Source organism: Monopterus albus, unplaced genomic scaffold (genome assembly GCF_001952655.1).
Source record: "Monopterus albus unplaced genomic scaffold, M_albus_1.0 scaffold49.1, whole genome shotgun sequence".
Classification (NCBI taxonomy): Eukaryota; Metazoa; Chordata; class Actinopteri; order Synbranchiformes; family Synbranchidae; genus Monopterus; species Monopterus albus.
In genome coordinates, this window is record NW_018127929.1 from 847,016 (window position 1) to 867,081 (window position 20,066).

General features: G+C 43.4%; 1 protein-coding gene and 1 long non-coding RNA gene across 2 annotated transcripts in view; one reads left to right on the forward strand and one right to left on the reverse strand.

Moving 5' to 3' along the window:
* Window positions 1–913: 913 nt before the first annotated feature.
* prag1 (PEAK1 related, kinase-activating pseudokinase 1) lies at window positions 914–19,530 on the forward strand. The gene is made up of 6 exons (XM_020600824.1): window positions 914–1,171; window positions 4,351–4,689; window positions 4,783–6,548; window positions 13,646–13,791; window positions 14,852–15,618; window positions 17,050–19,530. Exons 2-6 carry the CDS (start codon window positions 4,426–4,428, stop codon window positions 18,208–18,210), a joined length of 4,104 nt encoding a protein of 1,367 aa, XP_020456480.1. The 5' UTR covers window positions 914–1,171; window positions 4,351–4,425; the 3' UTR covers window positions 18,211–19,530.
* Window positions 18,335–20,066, reverse strand: part of LOC109960607 (uncharacterized) — a 4,003-nt gene continuing 2,271 nt past the window's right edge. Inside the window, exon 3 of the long non-coding RNA XR_002275031.1 lies at window positions 18,335–18,414. This is a non-coding gene — a long non-coding RNA (uncharacterized LOC109960607). The remainder of the gene's footprint in view (window positions 18,415–20,066) is intronic.

Below are 20,066 nucleotides of genomic sequence, written 5' to 3' on the forward strand. Positions count from 1 at the left end.
CCTCTTGAAAGGATTCCAAATTCAACAGGTGGAGTTGTAAAAGATATCACTTCTCCTGAGTCCAGTCTGTGCTGTGCCACTTACGCTGATTGTCCCAGCTTTGCTATAAATCCTTGAATGAGGCTCAGGAAATTGGCAAGTTCTGTGTCCAACTGATTCATATGCATGCATGTGTCCTTCACAGGAAATAAACCAAATCAGTGGGATCCTCAGAGCAGAGGGATGGGCTACCGGACCAGGGCTTCTGTTTTTTTCTGCCATTTTCAAGTAATCTGCTACTGTCCTGTTTTTTTACAGCTGTATGTTTCAGGTGTCTTTGTTTAAATGGGTCAAAAACCTCCAGAACTTGTGAGTTTGTGAGATATTTCTCATTAAGTGAGAGGACGCACCGTTAAAAGGTTAATGTTTATGGATGACTGCCTTCAACCAACACAGCGGCTGTGTCTGTCACTCTGTGAGGCTTTGCCTCTCCTTTTGCTGCCTGTAATGGAAACCAGCAGGGGTCCGGCCTGGCTCAGAAGCAGAGGCAGTGCTTTTTATCACCCCAGCCATGATGAACAGAAGCAGGAGCAGACCAGGGGGTAGCAGGAGGGAAGGAAGGGGTGGCAAAACCCAGACATGCTTGTATAGCCTATATCGACCTTCCCACATCAAAGAGCTTCTGAGTAAGACTGGGTGTTTGCACAGGCCAGTGGGTTTTTAACCAAAATAATTTGCTTTCTTCTTGAAAGACCTTTCATTCTGGGTAGCCTTAAACTGTGACTTTAAAATATTGAGGATTTGCATGCCCCAAATCAGTCATGTGCAGTTTTCTGCAAATCAACTGACTGCTGAAAGCTGGGGTGTGTGTTTAAAATGAAAAACATTCTTAAGAATCTGATAGCCACTGGCCAGGCTGCTTGGTTGGCACAGAGCTCCTCCCACCTCCCTCGGTGTCCCCATGCTGCTGCAGAGGACTCCTGCTCTGCTTCAGTGCTCCACCTCTGCACAGGCAGCCTGCAGCAGCAGCAGCACACGCTCTCCTGGCTCATTCACTTGTCGCATGTGCAATACGAGCTTCTGCGAGAATCGGAAGATCAGTTACGATACAGTTGTGTTGATTTTTTTTTTTTTGTGTGTCTGTATTTTTTTGGAGACGTTTGTGTTGCCAGGGAAGACAAAGTACCAGCAGGTAAGCAGTCAGGCAATAAATAACCTTGGCTACTTTAGCGTGGCTACAATGTAGCTGGCGTTTTCTTTTTCTTTTCCTTCAGATACACCTATTTTATTAGCTCCGTGATAAAGGTTGAGCCTGGATATTACACCTAAATTCCATGTAGGTGATTCAGTTATTGCCATTTTGCTAGGTCCCTCGAGTTACCGGGACACAAACCTGCCATAAACCAAATTTGGCCGAGAGTGTTTAGTCAAATCGTTATTTCCCAAATCTAAAAAAGCGGAGGCTCAAACCGACACGTGCTGCGTTAAAGCAGGTGCTGGTACACAAACATTTACAAACATGAAGCTGGAAGTTTGGGGGGATATTTGTCAAAAGTTTCCAGAATATCTGGCGGAAACCCCTACTGAGTATTTAAAAACCGGGCTGTGCCCCCTGAATGAATGGGCTGCGTGAGCGGAGCATGCGTGACAAATGTTAGTCGTAAAAGAATGTGTATTCACAGTGGGCGAGCACACGCTGATGTGGCTTGGTTATTAGTGTACGTGAGCTGTAGGTTGTCTGGCACATTTTGATTAGGAATGTTTTTATATGGACGTTCAATTAAGTGCGCGTGCGTTTTGCTCTGGCGCGGCAGAGCAGTTCAGTAAAAAGCAGTCAGCAGATCAATGCAGTGGATTATGTTACAGTAACCTTAGAATAATAGCCATCAAATGACCTATACTTCATGTACACCGCTCGAGCATGTGTGCGTGCGCGTGTCAGGGCATCACGCGTCTGCTGCTGCTGCTGCTTGCTGCTGTGTTTTACCAGCTGTTTAGTGTTGGTAAGCTTTCTAAGCTTTACCTTAATGGCTTGTTACAGTCACCATATGTGTGGGCTGCTAAGTTAATTAATTAATCAATGTATTTATTTTGCCAAGATTGCATCCTGATATCATTTAATATGTTACAGCTGTTAGCTCAAAGCAGGTACCTAGTGTTTCTTTTTTTTATTCCAAGTAAGCAGGCCTGCAGTTTCAGCTTCCAGACAAAGGTGTTTTTTAGAGACATCTAGTGGCCAGAGGACTGTGTGTGATGGTTAGTGTGTACAGAGCTCATAGTGGGGTGTATATTGTGACTTTAAGGTTCATAATGTCTTTGTTTGGTGGTCACGACACTAGATTCCACATCAGGCCGACATCCACCCGCAAATCACTTTTCCTTGTGTTCGGCTTGTTTTACGAACCCTCTGGGTTCTAACATGGTCATAAAATATTTGTTGTTATGTGTTGAAGACACAACTTGAATTTATCATATGGCTGAACTTCTGGCAGTTCTGCTTTGTGTTTCTGTGCATGCTTGTCCAAGAGGAAAATGTGAAATATTGGACCTTGAGCTTGAGAAGGTGTGGGGAATGTAGACGGCAGGGTCTATCTCTCTTCAAACAAACAGGCCTGAACATGTCAGCAGTTAAAATAACCTCAAATTGAGGGGCAGTTTGAGATATGTTTCTGTTTTTTGTTGGAAAATACAGAGGACTGAAAATGTTGGGCATTTCAGGTTAACCTCCCTCGTGTCCTCTGTGATTGCCAGTAATTCCCACTGGGAATGTACAACAATAGAGACTAACTGTCCTTTTGGTTCAGTAACTTAATAAACATACCAGTGATGACTGTCTGTGCCATAAAACCCCCAGACATGTTACTGACTGGCAATCAGTCCTTGTAAGCGTTCTCATAAGCAGTCAGCCTAGCAGCCTAATGATCTGTGTGTCTCTGATCAGTCATTGCTGCATATGACTCGCAGACAGTGCCATAAGACGTTAGGCAAGGCTTAGTTTCCTCTTTCGCAGGAACAGTTAAACAAACAGTGAACTAGTGAGTGCTTTCCTGCTCAAACTGAGTCAGGCAGAACAAAGAAAAATGTAAACATACATTATCTTTACCAGCAGGAAAACACTTCATTCCTATAGGATTAGTAGATGGCAAGGTTGTCATACTGGAGCCATGAATTACCAGGGGTCTCAGCTTGTCTCAGTTATTCCTTATCTTTTGTTATGATATATTTTGTGGTCAATAAGCAAATATAGAGCCAACTAAAGAATCGCTATGCCTAAGTGCTAGGGGAGTAATTTGTCATTCTGCTGCTCCTTATGTATTTTCCCCCTGGATAATGCATCTATGTGGTGGGCTAATGTAGCAGTATGTCATTGCAGCACATTGTTGAGAGGCAATTTAAGCTGTGTAAAGAACAACTGACCTCTTTGATTCTGTGTTGATCTTCTCACTGTCAGTCTAGCTAAACAGGACACACAGGGAGAGGTAGGAGTTGTGCGTGGGTCAGTTTGTTTGTGAGAGTAGCAGGACATACATGTGGAGTGGGAGGTTTGTGTGGGGAAGGGGGAAGGGAAGTTGTGGGATTCACCCTGGTGAGACTTGCGCCTTTAGACATTCCTGAAATTCCGACCTCTGGGATGCTTGAGGCACCTCCATCTTCTTGTAGCATGTTGGGGGGCTGCAGAGGATTCTGGAGGGCTTTTATGTTGCCAGGCTCACACCGGCAGCCCCTTTGGTTGAACATAAACCACATACCCTCTAATTTAGGAGTCCATGGGAACAAGTAGCACAGTACACACTGGGTCTTCTTAAGTTACATCTGCGGATGACACTTAAATCCTAACAGACATCTTCAGTGAGCTTAGAGACACTTGTTCACCCAGACTTCCACATCACCGCGACATTTTCAAGTGTTCTGACTTTTTGCATCTTGATTCAAAAACCACACATCTCAGATGGAAAAATAAAGGCAATAAATAAATAAAAAGTGTAACCAATGCACCAATCCAACAGTTTCTTTCCAGATACAGATTCTTGCACCTCAGCTCAGGCTGTCTGTTGAGTACAGATCCAGTGCCCGTGCTCTGTTCTTTCCAAATTAAAACTCTAGACACTTCATTATGTAGCGCAAACTGAAACGATTTCTATGTAAAATATTATTAGTCAGCGTCAAGTCAGGCATGTTACCCATCCAGCTTATTGGATCAGTACATTCAACAGTTTTAAGTGTTCACAAAGACATGAGGGAGTATAATTATGATGCAAAAAATGGTTAGTTAGGGATCATGATTTCATTTTTCTAATGGTGTACTTCATTCTTCTTTCTCTCTCCTCTACATGCCGCCTTGTGATCAACATCTTGTGACATTGTGGTCAGCCATGAGAGTTGATCCCGCATCTGCAAGGTGCATCCACAGCCACTTCTGACCAAATCTGATTTAGCAGACCAAAGATGTCAGCGTGCAGTGACTTTGCTGAACACGTGTGGAAACCTGGCTCTTGCAAGAACTGCTTCAACCCCCTTAGTGCGCACAAGACTGTTGGTGGTCTGGATGGCAGCACGCCAGCTGCTTCTTTGAAGAGCAGCCTGGGAGGTGATGAAGAAGCTGTAGTAACATCACCTTCACCCTACAGCAAACCAACCATCGCCGTTAAACCCACTATGATGAGCCTTGACACTAACGACTCGATTGATGTCAACATGAACATAGAGCAGGTGCATTTCTGAAGTCTCTTTCCAGCATCAAACCTCTTTCTGTCTTGATATCTGTATCTGTTTTTAATGTGTGCTCATGTTTATGTGCAACAGGAGAACAAAAAGAGCCCAGTTGAACGTTTGGGCCTGAAGAAGCTCTTGGGCCTGTCATCTCTTTATATTGATAGTAATGGCTGCAACAAGGCCCATAGAGAAGCAGTTCTTCAGAGTCCTGAAACCAAGATGGACTACAATTGCTTATCTTTGTCTCCCTTGTCCCCCAGTAGCCCACCTAAAGACTCCATGATCATCAGCAATATTTTTGTCACCCAGGAGGAGGGTAGAGGTTCTCAGAGTTTAAAGAAGAATGCAAATGGAGAGATCTGTAGGCAGCAGAACAGAACAGCCGCTATTAGAACCAAGAGCACTTATAATGGAAATGGTGTGACTACCAGGGCAAATTATCAGGAGGCCCATCAGCCATCTGTGGAGATACCTTTTTCAGTAGATATTGTACCTTCTAGTCCTGCTAAAATCCATAGCAGTGGTATCAGCAATGTGAGTACTGCTACTATTACCACTAAAACGTCCAGCACTTCTTTGTCTTCCCCCACCACAACCTTAAGTGTGGACACCACTAACCACAGTCCCCCAACATCCCTCCACTCTGTTCCCATTCTGTCTAAACAGACCAGCCTTTCGGACTCCTCTTGTTCTTATCTTAGCAGTACAGATTCACTTCCTGGAGCAGAGGGGTTGGGAGGAAGGCCAGGCAGGTCAGGGAGCCCCCAAGGTCCACCAGCTACAGATAGCCCACAGTCAGCTCCCAACTCTCCCAATGGACAGCCAGCCTCAGAACCCATTTATGCAGAGAGCACCAAGAAAAAGCGCAGGTCGCAAAGAAATGGAGTGCAGTCCCACCCCGAATCCCCAAACCAGAGTAAGAACGCATCCGGCTCTGAGCTTGAGCTTTCAGGAGAGAGTCAGCGAGCCACAATCACTGTAATGGCTGCTCACACAGAGGAGAACAACAGGACCTTCTACCTGAGCAGTCCAGATTCAGCTGTCAGCACTCAGTGCCACTTCAGCCCCACAGTACGTAAAGACCCCAGCAGCCCAGCCTTCCGCTGGCCTAGCCCCAGCCACAGCCACAGCACACCCTCTCTGCCAACTGAAGCCAGCTTCACCTCAACTCTTCACCCCAAGCCTCAGTCTAGTCCACCCATTCCCCCAAAGAGGAACACCCGCTCCCCAAAACTGGGCACCTCCAGCCTCTCACCATCGGTGTCCTCTCCAGTCCCTCTTTCTGAACTTCCCAAAATGGGCACTTCCAGCCTCTCATCGTCCATCTCGTCTCCCATCCCGCTCCCCGAACTTCCTATGCTTTTCCTCGTCTCTGCTAGAGAGGGCCATTTCAAGGTTCATACAGAGAACCACAGCACAGCATCTGAACGCTGGCACAAGCAGCACCACCACCATAGTTCTGGCTGGAACAGTTGTATTGAGGAAGAAGAGGAGGAGGAGGAGAGAGAGCGGAAAGAGGGGGAGAAGAAGAAGCTGGCTGTCAACCTGGGGACAACCTCCTGGGAGACGGGCCTGGTCAGTGGTGCCGCTGTCTGGAAGGAAGCCAGGGACTGGAAGGTCCACAGCAGCCCGCCTCCAGTGACCGAGCCAGGCACGGCCACCCTGCCTGCCCTGAACAATGGTGCCTGTCATGGGGAGACAGAGGGCATCAGCGTAGAGGAGGAGGGCAAGCATAACAGGAGCATGCCGGCCAAGCAACCGTTGCATGGTGGCTTATCTGAGCTGCTGGCGGCAGGGAAGGGAGCTGCCAACAATGAGCCCAATCCACCACCTCCCCCACCAAAGAAACTGCACAGGTAAGAACAACAAAGAGTGTTTTGTTTCAAATGTATACATTTAGTAATTAACGCTTGAATAGGATAGAACACTGGTACTGTTTCTGGGTAGGACTACATTCGAAAAATCCTTGAAAAACATTGTTTGCATTATTATTATTCAGTTAATCGTGTTGTCAGTGAGATGTCACAAGTGGTGACAAAATGCTGATTATAGATTAGTGTGTGTTAGGCTGTAACTTTGACAGTTTGACCAACAGACACAAGATGTCAAGGTACTCTTAACAAAATAAAGCAGTAAAAAGTAAGGTCTTTACAGTTGGGAAGCTGTGACCTCTAGATGACACGTTTTCTATAGATAAAGACTTCCATGATTAATTATATCTCACTGCCATTATTCAGTTCCCTCAAGTTACAGTTTTTGATGAAAATGCTTGTTTTGGTACCGTTTCGTGTAGCTAAAGACATCCAGCTGCACAAAATCTTAATTGTAATTTCCAATTATACATTATCATAATGCTATTTTTTATGCTAAAGGCAGAGCACAGAAAATACACCAGTCATTTTGAGGAAGGGTTGGTCTTAAATACTGTTTACGAGAAGGCTGCTATGTAAAGAAAAGAGGTTTAATTACACAATAGCGTTCTATACACTTGCTGTAACATGAGTGCTATGCATTTATCACACTTGAACTGGTCATTATAGCACATATTTGTGTTGGAGTTCAGAGTTTTCTACCTGTGACTTACATTAGAAGTAATAGGACAGCAATTCGGCCCTGACCCTGTGGTTTCAGTATATTACATCACTTAGCACAGTCTTGGTGTGTGACTCTCTGTCTCTTTAGTGTTTAGTGCATGTGCCTGTGCACATACTGCAGTCATTTGTGTGCATCTTACTGTGCTTTCTCCTTTCATAGCATCATTGTTCAGTCTTGATTCAGCCTCCATTCTAGTGCCTTGTGATCATTTAAATTGTTCCGGTATATTCCTCAATGTCCGCCTTGTTCTATTCATGCTAGTAATGTGACTTTCTCAATTCTAATTAACACACAGAAGGAGTCTGTTAAATGGCCCTTTGCTGTGTCATGTTGATGTAAATTTGTTTTGGCTGCAGCACAGTAGACAGAACTGTAAAAAGGGGGAAACTGGCCTATTGATACTGTCGTACAGGGACAAAGTTGGCATTAGCAGCATTCAGATGAATATTTGGGTGAAATGATCACATTTGCACTGTTAGCATGATTGTGCTTAAATTGTTGGCGTTCATATGTTGCCGGTGTAACGCGCATCCTGGTTATTTATAAGGCTGAATAATTACATCATAGGAAACACAGACTAATAAATGTTCTCCTTTTGCTCAAGGCTCACACTATCATTGCAACCTACTCTACACAGGGCTCCTGACCTAAACAGCCATTTGTTAGCGGTAACATTTGCATGTGTGCTTTAACCTGAGTCTGCATGAGGTTAAGAATACACTCCACTGTCTGAGTCAGCTACCCAAAGCAGAAACAGAGAAGAGCCCTTGTGTTGCAGTTATTAGAGCATCAAACAATCTCCTCAAAATAAACTTTGCTTTGTCTGGGTCAGCATGAGGAGGTGCAACACACTATTGTGGCTTCCTCGAGACAAACAGATTCTTTACCATCTCAAGTTGCTAGAGTCAGCAAAAGCTGAGTTGGAATGTTCTACTGTCAAGAACACAGATTGCTGATCACGTTTCAGGGGCTTTTATGTTTGTGGTAATTCTAGTAAGGACCTATCTCTCCTGTTAAGACATTGCCGACATTCTGCGCTGGTAAAAATATACCTTGTTGAGACACATGTGGGAACATGCCTTGAGCCAGCCAGCGACAGTTGTGGCTTTTGGTCTTCCAAGTTTATCAGTGGGTATAGAGTGTTTAATCAACAAGCGTCCCTGGGCACCAGGCATGTACTGGAAACTCAGTGGCAAAGTGCTGCAGGAACATAGAATGTTGTCTGCAGAGCAGTCAAAACTTCATGCGAAGATTTATTATTGACAGAAAAGGGAATTCTGTGTGGACTGAAAGAAAACCATTCACTATACAAAAACATGCATCATGCCAAGCAACATTTTGATGTTTGAAAGATCTGCCTCCCAGAGCCTTTGATCACCGTGGAAAACACCAACATTTCCCTGTTTGATTCCTTGTAATGGGCCATTTTACATATTGTGCTGGGTCAGCCAGTGTTTGTGCATGTGTTTATATGATGCATGAGTATGTGTAAGTACTTTTTAAGGGGAGTGTGTCAGCTGGTCAGTGATAGTGGCCAAAGGGAGGGAGTTTAGTGAACAGATTGTTGCCCCTGGCAACTCCCAGAACAGCCCCAGTCTGGCAATTGGTTGCCACCAAAAGAAGTAGAAATTATAGATCAGCTCTGTGGATTCAAGTCCACTGGGTTTGACTTGGGTTGGAATTGATTTACTTTCTAAACTTCAGTTTCAAGACGTGTTGCCCCTCCCTCCGCAGAGCCACCCTGACCCCCCTCTCTGTAGCAGAACAGATAGCATCTTGTTGCCATCTGACAGACCTAAAGCTGCTCTAAAGCGAACCACTGAGGGAACGATATAATTGACATACGGGTGCTTTAATTTTGTACATCTAATGGGTGCTGTTGCTGTTCCCTGTTGAGAGAGACTTTAAATACACATTTGACTTGTGTGGAGTCAGGGTTGTATTACTGCACATGGTGGGGCTTTAGTGAGCCACCAGTGTAATCCAGGGGCATTTTGTGCCCACCTGCCTCACAAGGATCTCTGCCTCTCCTGCATGAGGTAGGCACCTGATGATAACTTCTTCTTGTATGTGTTATGTCATTAGACTTGTGAAGAGAAATGGTGATGTACTTGTTATAAACCACGGTGGCGTGATATGTAAGCAAAGTCCTGGGCTTATTTCGCTCCTCTACCAACCAAAATTCAGAAGTGGCTTTGAATGGTGTGGTGACAGATGGCATGTGGTCAACTTTTTGCTCATTTTGTATTCCCTTTGAAACCGTGCCTTTTGCTCTTCTAATCTCTTCTAATCCTTTTCTGGCCAGACGATCTTATTCTTTCATTTAAGACCATCCTGGTGGTAAGATTAAAATAGTGGCAAGATGAAGAAGATAAGGAGTGAAATAGATTATGAAAAAAGTGTTTTAGGGAGAGGAGAAACTAAATTAAATTAGCAGAGTGATGTATTCAAATTAATGAAAGTGGGTTGCAGTAATCTGTGATAGACTGGTGACCTGTTCAAGGTGTACCCCGCCTTTCGCCCAATGTCAGCTGGGATTAGCTCCAGCCCCCCCACAGCCCTCTTCAGGATAAGCAGTATAGATCATGGATGGATGGGTTGCAGTAAATCAGGGAAATATGGCAGATGAAGAAAATAAAGCAAGGCTGGAGCAGTTTGTGAAAGATGCAGTTTGGTGTGAAACATTAATGGATCTTTGGTTTATACGACTATATAGCCATGGCAACTATCCTGCAATCATGGGAAAGAAACAAAGGGTGTCTCTCTCCACTGCAGTGTGTTGTAAGAGGTTGCACACATGATAGAATGCAATTCAATACAACAGCAAGTCAATAAATACTACCTTTGTGAGTCTAAATATAACATGAAATGATCCCATAAGAATATCATTTGTTCAATACAGTGGCGCCACAAATACAGTTTGATCAATTCCTCTCTGACAGCCTCATTAGACACCAAACATTGCTTGTTGTAGGGGATTGCATTACACTGTGCAGGTGTTCATGATGCCACCTCCGCGTTTTGTAGTAAAGCCTGAGTCGGCCTGCTTTTCTATTTAATGCCATCTGATTTTTAACAAAACCCGGAATTATATATGTTTGTTGTAGTTCATGTTTGAGTACCAGATCACTCTTAATGCTACAGCATATAACCCCAAATCAGAAAAAGGTTGGGATTGTATGATGGTAAGACAATGCGAAACCTCATACTGCACACATTACCAAGGCTTGGCTGCAGAGGAAAATGGTACGAGTGCTGGACTAGAGTGTGTGCAGTCCTGACCTGGTGCCAATAGAGAATGTGTGAAACGCAAATTGTGTCAACAAAGACCCAGAACTGTTGCGCAACTTAAGACTTGTTTGCAGGAAGAATGGAACAAAATTATACCTGACACTTTTAATCACTTGCTCAGTCCCTTAACATCTAAGTGTTGTGAAAAGGAACGGCAGTGTCACACCATGGTAAATGCTTTGCTGTCCCTCTTTTGGAATGTGTTGCCAGGATCAGAATTGAAGAGTGCTTATTTTGAACAAAGAATAAAACTGATGAGGTATCATAACAAACGATGTGCTGCTGTATTGTTTTCAATGTAATACAGGGCACAGATGACTTATAAATCACTATTGTCAGTTGTAATTTAGATTTTACATACTGTCCCAACCGTTTCTCACTTGGGGTTGTATAACCATCTTAAATTCTAACTTCTACTAGACTTTTATCCTCTCCATTATAAAACGGACTCGACGAGTGAACGTGTGATTCTGCGTATGCAAGCAAAAGATGCACCAAATGGGCATTTGTGTCTCAGATGTCATCATGTTATACAGTGTATTTACCACAGAGAAGGCCCTAAATAAAAGTCAGGAAGTGAAACCAGTTAGATGAACCAGATCAGAAACAACTGCAGTTTAGTTTGGGTCTTATTTTACATGGCCATACTGCTACTGTATCTGTAGCTTGTTAGCTATAACCCCAATCTGAGTGCTTTTTAAAAACTTCCCCAGCTCCTTTTTCACACAGCTTTATTAATACCACATATATACACACACACACACACAACAGGATAGCATGTGTGTTAGCAATGTGTGGTTTACTGTTGTTTACATTCTAAATTTGGGTTGCCAGTCTGATTGCAGAATATAAACCTCATCTGACTGGTTTACTGGGGTGATCATGTCGTCTCACATAATTTGTTTTAGCAAAGAAAACTGGCAGTCAAGATGTCTATTAATAGATGTTTAGGCTAGAGCTGAGCATTCCAAGCACAGTTATAAAATCTTGATAAACAGTCCAGTTTTGTGTCATAACTTACATTTTATATCCTACTGTATGAAGCTAAAATCATTTGGGTTACTGGTGACGGTTGTAGATAAAAGGCCCTTGCTCTGGTGGTGCTGGCGCTGCCCTTGTTGCTTGTCCCCACCCTGGGATTGAATTGACAACCTTTTTCAGCATATAAGATGAATATGCTATGGACCCAGAGATTGAGCAGTGAAGGTATTTGTTACAGCACCTAAATGCTTGTGTATTCTTACATGCAGTTTTGCATACCAACCTTAGAGATCTAGAGTGATACATGGAGATTGACTCATAATCCCTGCACTCATTACCATTTCTCCTCTGTCCCAGCTTTTCCATTACCTTTCATCATGGCTCCTTTGCCTGTAAAATGATACCAGATCTTTTAGCCAACTGCCCTGAGAGCATGCCCCACCTTTTGTCTTCCCCTTTGCTCCTCTCCTTTTCTCCTCCTCATCTGTTTGTTCTGATGATTTATGGTTGAACTGAAGTCAGGGGTGAGTAGATAAATGGAGAGAGATGTAAAAGAAGAAAGAGAGATGATGGGATGGGACCCCACTTTTCTGAACCATTAGCTGGTATAATGGGACAGGTGAATGGCTGTCAGTCACCCTAATTGGTCACCTTGAGTAGATGTGCACAGTTTTCACTGGTGTTACGAGCGGCCATTGTGGTAGACAGCCAAACTGAAAACAAGTGATTAAAGCGGGATTATGTAGTATAGTCTTCCTCTTAGAAATGACAGTTACCACTGCTACTCGAACATATCCAAGTACCACAGCTCAGCAAGGAACTACTATCCTGGGAAAAAAAGGAAATTTGTCCTCAGAAGACTGCAACTTAAAAAAAAAAAAAGAATTTTAAAATTAGCTTATTGGGTCAGCTGAAGTGTCATTTGAGCCTCAGACAAACTTTGGTGTATGTTTTTACACAGAAACATGGCTGTTTATTTTGTCCCCCATTTTTTAACGGTGTACTCGCGTTCCATGTGGAAACCTTTAGGGTCAATAGGAAAAGTTCCAACGGTAAAGACCTATTCTAACACACATATGGGCACCTCAAGACTGTTTTAAGACCAACTTAAAAAAAAATTCCAAGCCCATGCTCTAAACAATAAAAAAACACCCTTGCTGAAGTCAGTACACACATGGGTTTTGCTTCGGCAACTTTACTTGGTCTGGAATGACCAGTAGCTAACGTATGACATCATTTTATCACAAAAATACTCTCCTACTTTGTTAAAACCTGGTGACTACATTACCCACAATACAACCCAACCAGAGAGCATTCAACTGCACATTCAGGTGCTAGTAGCAGCTAATGTATCCTAATCTTTCTCTGTACCCACAGATTTTTTTGTTTTGTTTTTGTTTCCAAACCTGTAACCTTGGGCCACAGCCTCGTTGGACTTTTGTCATTAGTACTTTGTTTTAGGCCTCCCTAACACCTCTAAATCTGGGATGTGTAAAATCATTTAAATCAACAACCTCAGGAATCTTGGGAAATTCAGTGCGCAGTTATATAATTTCCATTTGTGGACACCGTTAAAGGTCAGTCTCACCTCAAGAGTCAGATATGACTAGTGATATACTTGAGGCAGGAGTACCGTCTTACTGTCTTCAAAAAAAAGGGAGCAAATATCAGAACTAAGCAAAACTACCATATCCGTTAGTCATGTCAGGGCTTTTTTGTTTTATTGTAGTTATAAATCAACACTACATCAAGAAGTCCATGCCTGACACTTTTTTTGTTCATCATTTAAAGTAAAGCAGTGTCTTCTGTCAAATGAACTTAGTGCAGCTGACATGAAACGGCAGCAGGAAGTTTAGTGGTTCCGCAGTTTTAAATACATGTACAAAACATTCTATTGCTGCAACAAACCTATAGGCTTAACTACCTTGGGACATCGCACTTGGGTAGGCTGATGTTCTGGAAAAACAGATGCATGCACAAGCAAATGGTAATGGAGACAGAAAAAAAATGTACATTAAATGTGGTTTGAATGTATAGTTCCTTTTATTTTTCCTATCTAGTTTGCTTTGTCTCTACTCCATTACAGAGTGTGCAGTAAAATAGGTGGCAGCAACATGGAGCTGGACCGCTGTAGCCAACAAGGGTCAGTAGAGAGCCCTACTTCATCTCTGTGGGGTCTGGGCAGTGCCAGAGCACCCACTGCCTCGGCCGATGACCTGACTGTTGACACTGGTAAGTATCGCTCAGTCAAATTTTGGCCAGTTGAGTCCTAAAGGTCCATTTACCCCCCCCTTAATGTTAATGTTTATCTGTAAAGATGCACTTTGTCCAGGGTGAAACTGGAGCGCTGCATGGTTTTACAGCAGCAATCTGACTGGTCCATATATATATAGTTTGCTTTGACCAAGTGTTCATTTTCATGATTGAGTTCAGGATTTCTACAATCATCAAATCTTAGACATGGCATCCATCCTTGGCTTAGAATTGGTCATCATTCGAATATCGGCTTTAAATCTCTGTGACGCTCAGTATTTGTAATTTTAACTTCCTGGGCAATATTTGAAGATATAATTATGGAGTCTGATAAGGAAAAGGGGCTTGGCCACGTCCCATGTAGTAGTTTATTCTTTTACAGTCTTCCCTCTCTATGAAAGCAGTTATTGCAGACTACACCACACAATTATCTCGGTATCACTCTTCTTTAGTGTAATGTCAAGTTCTAACTTTTAGCCTTTAATTGACAAATGGATCATAATTGGATGGAAGATGTTTTGAGTGTGAACTTGAGCCCTGGATTTTGGAAATTTCCAGCTCTTTTGAGAAAACAAGGTATGTTTTGTACTATGGCTATGAAGGAAGCAGTGACAGAAGGACTGTAGTAAAATCAAATTCCCAGCTGTCACCTAGGAATACACTGTGTGTACTGTGAGGTTAAAGTAAATCAACTCACAAGGACACAAGCACAAAGGGTATATTGTATTTTGTGAATCCACAAAGGAGGTAAAAAAAAAAAGTCTTCCATGGCCACTAGTCTCTGATTCTTTGTTTTTTTACTAAGTTGGTATGTGTGAATTAATTGTATTAACAGTATATACTGTATGTATATTCTCTGAAACGTGGTGCTTTCATTCTATTATTTGTCAGCCAAGGTTATTTGTGGTTAACTGCAGTAATTTCTAGCTTTTTACTACATATCAGAACACTTATCAAAACCTTTGTTCCTCATAATACCTCTGTACTTGACCTTGATCATGCAGTTTCAATAATAATGTATTGTTTTGTTTTTTTTTAGGTTCTCGAGATGCTGCACGAGTGGCTTGTGCCTCTCCATTTTCCAGAAGTCCAGTGGCCTCAACTCCAGGGTCCCCTCACCCACCTTTGTTTAACAAATTAAGTAACCAGCCACCTCCTCTCCCAGAAAAAAAGGTGGTCAACCGCACCGTGTCAGCTCCTGATAGTGCAAACGGAAGACCTGTTGTCCGAGCCCGCCCTTGCCTCCCATTCACTGGCTCGGAGAGCAGCATGTGTCGACCTACTGATGGTAACTCTCGGTCCAGTTTACCACCCAGTCCAACTGACCAGCGGTCTGTTTTCTCCTCCAACGAGTCTCTGGAGCATTGTCATGCCGCATTAGGCCGACCCTCGAGGTCCCGGACGCTGGATGAGCCACTGAAGACTCACGGACGTCTAGGTGTCCACTGCCGAAGCAGCATCACGTGTTCATCTTCTCCTCAGCTCAGCGTGCCCTTCTCAGCCTCAGAACCAGGTCCAGCACCAAATTTGGGCTCCAGCCTGCAGCTACAGACCCTTTTGAGCAACATTGATAGTAGAGAGGGTGTGTACTCTAAACTGGGAGGCCTGTATGCAGAGTCTCTGCGGCGCTTGGCTCTAAAATGTGAGGATCACTTTACCCGCTCCCAGAGGAACCCACTCAGGTTCGAAGAGAGCAACTGGTCTCTGTTCAGGCTCACATCTAACAAGCCAAGCTGCAACGCAGGAGATGCCGTGTACTACTCTGCTGCCTGTGCCTCAGACCCCAGCAACTCCTACGCTGTAAAGGTAAATACTGAGCCTATTTTGTGACAAGTATTTTATACAGTAAACAGGTTAAGTATGTTTGAACTTTATTAACTTCCAAAACACCTTAAATTACTAATCCTTAAGATTATAAGTACCTGTTGTTACTGATAGTAAAAGCAAGTTAGGTGTAAGACGACAGGTCCCAGGGCTGTAAACACTCCTTGAGCAGCTACTTTATCAGTAATACAACAAAAGATCAACTGTTCTATTGACAGTACAGCCAAACAAACTCATTTTATTTGAATGGGGATTAGGTCAGTTTTCCATCATGCATTTTTGATGAGTAGTTGCTGCCACTGGTAACCTTGGTAAATGCATTGTTTCGTTTGCGTTAAATATTTAAGATCTTGACAGTGACTGAACAGTCTTGCGGATAATGTTTAGACTCATCTCAGAGGTTTCTGTCACAAGAACAACTTGCAACTCATTCAAGATGGTCTCTACAGTTTAAGGAATGATTTGCACATGGGGTGTGGTACATTCTTCTAAGCCGGTGATTTGATAGTTTGATGGGATAGAATCAGGAGATTAAAAATGGGCATAATCTTGTTTGTTCTTAGGCGACAGCTGAGATGGTTCCACTACAGCACCAATAAACCTTCAGGGCATATAATGTAAACAGTCAGGAAGAAAAGACTGGTGTGGATTCAGTGTCGCTGACCTTTGTTCCAGACTCAGTGCTATACAAAGCCTTTTGTACAGTATGTGTTGTGTCACCGCCTTGGTACCTGCAGTGTTGCCTAATAGCTATGGGCCCAGTTAATCTTTACATTCCAGGATGGATTTACAGTCAAACAAACCACGGTTGTCAAGGCAGGCACACACACACAACCTAATACACGCCATATAGTTTGACAACATCCAACACAAAAACTAATGTGAAATCAGTGTTGGTTACACCGTTTCTGTTGGATACTCGGACATACTACAAATGAGATCCTCACAAGGAAGAGATTTTCAAATCTGATCCTAACACACAATGAGAATATAATGAACTATTGTTAGAGATTTGGGTGTGTATTCAAATTCTGATTAAAGGATTAAAATGACAAGTTTGAAATCACTTTTTGCATGAGGATCACTGACACAGAGGCTGTAGTGTTTGAAATTAGAACAAGTTGAGTCCAGTCTTGGAATGAACTCGCCCTACTACTGGATTCAAAAAGAATTTATTGAAGTTTTTCAGTGTAGAATTATGTTTAATCTCCATCAAGGACATTGAATTTACCTGAATGAGAGTAGGAACTGAACTGGCGTTGACCTTGGACCCTCACTAACAAGCATTCCTTTATGTTTCCTGGCTCCCCTTCCTTCTCATCTGTGTGGAATTCTTCCCTCCCCTCTCTGCCCCTTTCTTCTTCTTTGATTCATACCTTCCTCCCTCCACTGTTTGTGTTTATACCTCTCCAGATCTGCAAGAGCCCGTCCATGGAGGCCAAACAGGGCCATCTCTACGGTCTGTCAGTACAGCAGAGCATGCCTCCCCACTTCAACCTCCAGCAGGACTGTGGCCACTTTCTCGCTTGTGTTCCACAGAGCATGTTGCCTTCTGATGAAGTCACTCTTCCTACCACACCTGCTTCATCGTTGCCTCAGCCCTCCGTGATTGTGCCTGGCCAACAGGCAGACCGAGAGCGAGTGGTGGTCATCACCCCTGAGATCCCCCAGCAGACAGCAGCTGACTTTGTTCGGGAGTGGGAGGCATTCCATCAAACTCAGCCAGAGGTTTATGAGCGCCGTGTTTGCTTCCTCCTTCTGCAGCTCTGCAATGGCCTGGAACACTTGAAGGAGCATGGAGTCACACATCGTGACCTCTGTCTAGAGAATCTGTTGTTGGTGCCTCACCACCGCAGGCTCTCCCAGTTCCCCCAACATACAAACAATGACAACAGCACCAGTAATGGCTCGAGTGGCGTAGACGTTCAGCGTCACCTTCCCCGGCTTCTCATCAGCAACTTTGCAAAGGCTAAGCGTCGCTCTTCTGAGGATGCTGCCCTGACCAGTGTGGACCCCCGTATTAAGCGTGACCATGCCAGGTTAGCGCCAGAAATTGTCTCAGCAGCCCAGTATCGCAAATTTGATGAGTTTCAGGTGGGAATTTTGATCCATGAGCTCCTCCACCAGCCAAACCCGTTTGAGGTGAGTCCAGCACTGAAGGAACAAGACTACTACTGTGAGGACTTGCCTTCCATCCCCTCTGTCTCCCTGTACTCAGCTGGTCTCCAGAAGCTGGCCCAGCTCCTGCTGCAACCTGACCCCATCAAACGCATCCATATCCAGGAGGCCAAGCGCATACTGCAAAGCCTGCTCTGGGGCCCCAGGAAGGATCTGATGGAGCAGCAGCTGGAGAGACACGGACAGGGCAGAGGCTTTGTCGATGGTTCCCGACATGAGGGCCTCCTCAATTGGCTCGATGTGAAACGGGCCCTGCTGATGATGAAGTTTGCCGAGCGATCACTGGAGCCCGAGAGGAACGCGGAGCTGGAGGACTGGTTGTGCTGTCAGTACTTCTCCTCGGCTCACCCTCTGTCACTCTGCCACACTGCTGAACTGCTCTACTCACTGAAGTAATGGCTCGCTTATGGGAATGCGTTTGACACCGGTAATGTCAGCGTTAGTGTGTAGACACTTTGGACGGGTGCGGACAGTGCAAGTCTTTGGAGATGCTGTGAACCTACCCACCTGTTTGCACCACTGCTACATGCATGAGAGCCTTGCATCCATCTACCTGCTGACTCTAAACCTCTTGCCACTGTTTTCTGTCAAAGGACTGACCTGTGAACACAGACATAGACAGAATCACTAACATTCACATACAGACTGCCAGCGATGCTGATACATACATACATACATACAGGGCGAATATGGACAGTATTTATAATCCTATACACTTACCAAAGTTGACTTTGTATTGTGTATATTTATTAAATATCACTTGACTTTTCCATAGAACTGGCTAATAATTCATAACCTTAGTGTGTCAGCCAGCTTTGCAACGTAATTGTGTTGTATGGAAATATGCAGCCAACCTATAATTTGTCTGACATCTTAATGAACAGTTTACTAGCAGACTTAAACTGTACACTAAACAGTTTTTTCTTTCACAGAGTTCACATCATATCGTCCTGTGTGGAACCTACTAGTTGGAATGATCAAGGCAGCCTCTTGAATCATAATGAACTTGGTATAAATGAATCAGATCATACCGTCTTACACAATTCAATATTAACTGGCAACATTATAGCAATTGCTTCTGAATACACAACTCCCAGTTTTCCATAAGCTTGCTTTTGTTATATATTTAAATGTTTTAACATTTGTCACAGTGCCTTTTTTGTTACAGTGACAAAAGCCAAATGTAAATATTACTGATCATGTCCTTTGTGAAACTGGCCTTTCACAGGATGTTCTAGAAACTACTTTGTACAGCTATTTGTACATGGTATTAGGGGGGAAAACAATGAGCCCAAGCAGGTCTTAAAAAGCCATGAATATGAGCAACAGTTAAAAAAGATATTTATATGCTTTGTTATCCTGCACTAACACTGGAATTTCTCCGTTTATTTTCACGAGGATTATCAAGTTATTTGTTTTGGGCACAGCAGGAGCTGAGCCTGTTTTTTGCTTCCTGTGTCCCAGGTAAGCGGCTGAGGAAGCTTCAAGTTGAGAGCTTTTAATCCCCAGCAAAGAATTTCCTGATAAAGTCCATAGTGGCAAGAATTTAATAAAAACATAGGACACAATTTAACAGCCTGCATGCAGGTTTTTATGTCCATGACTGATGTTTCTAGTGTTACAGAAAAATACCTTGTCTGACCTCACATCTAATACATTATTGATCTGAAACAATCTGTTTGCCTCACTTACTTGCATCTATCAATAAACTGTGCATATATTTTCTCCCAGTATTAACTGATGTTTTGGCCTTATTTGTGTATATATCCATTTTAATGACTTTGCTATTATTGTCTTTTGCTTAGTCTCTGTTGTTAGGTGCAAACACACTATGCAAGAAAATTTTGTGACAAATTGATATTATTTTTGACGCGAGGCTGGTATTTCCAAATTAACCGATTATTTAATGGACATCCGTATAGTGCATAAGATACTGCTATGTCCTAATGCAGGGATAATGAAGCTAATGGACTGAGAAGCACAAGGCAGCTAACTGCAGGAGAAGCATCTGCTACTGTGGGAGAAGAGAGCAAGTGCATTGCATGGATCAACAACAGGTTGTATGTGTAGTGGAGCATCAATTTGAGTTTAGAGCCTCAGGCCAAAACAAAATCCACCCGCCACTCCCCATTATGTAGCTCTCTGCTTCACATCATTCAAAATCACCGGCTGCTCTCTTATCATAGGTGGAACTATGTTGCTATGGTATTTTGACCAATGGAATGGTATTTCCAGGTTCGCAGGTTCGCAGT

Coding starts and splice junctions, on each gene's coding strand:
- prag1 (XM_020600824.1), top strand. CDS start 4,426: ATGTCAGCGTGCAGTGACTTTGCTGAACACGTGTGGAAACCTGGCTCT. Junction 4,690..4,782: donor TCAACATGAACATAGAGCAG/GTGCATTTCTGA, acceptor TATGTGCAACAG/GAGAACAAAAAGAGCCCAGT. Junction 15,619..17,049: donor GCAACTCCTACGCTGTAAAG/GTAAATACTGAG, acceptor ATACCTCTCCAG/ATCTGCAAGAGCCCGTCCAT.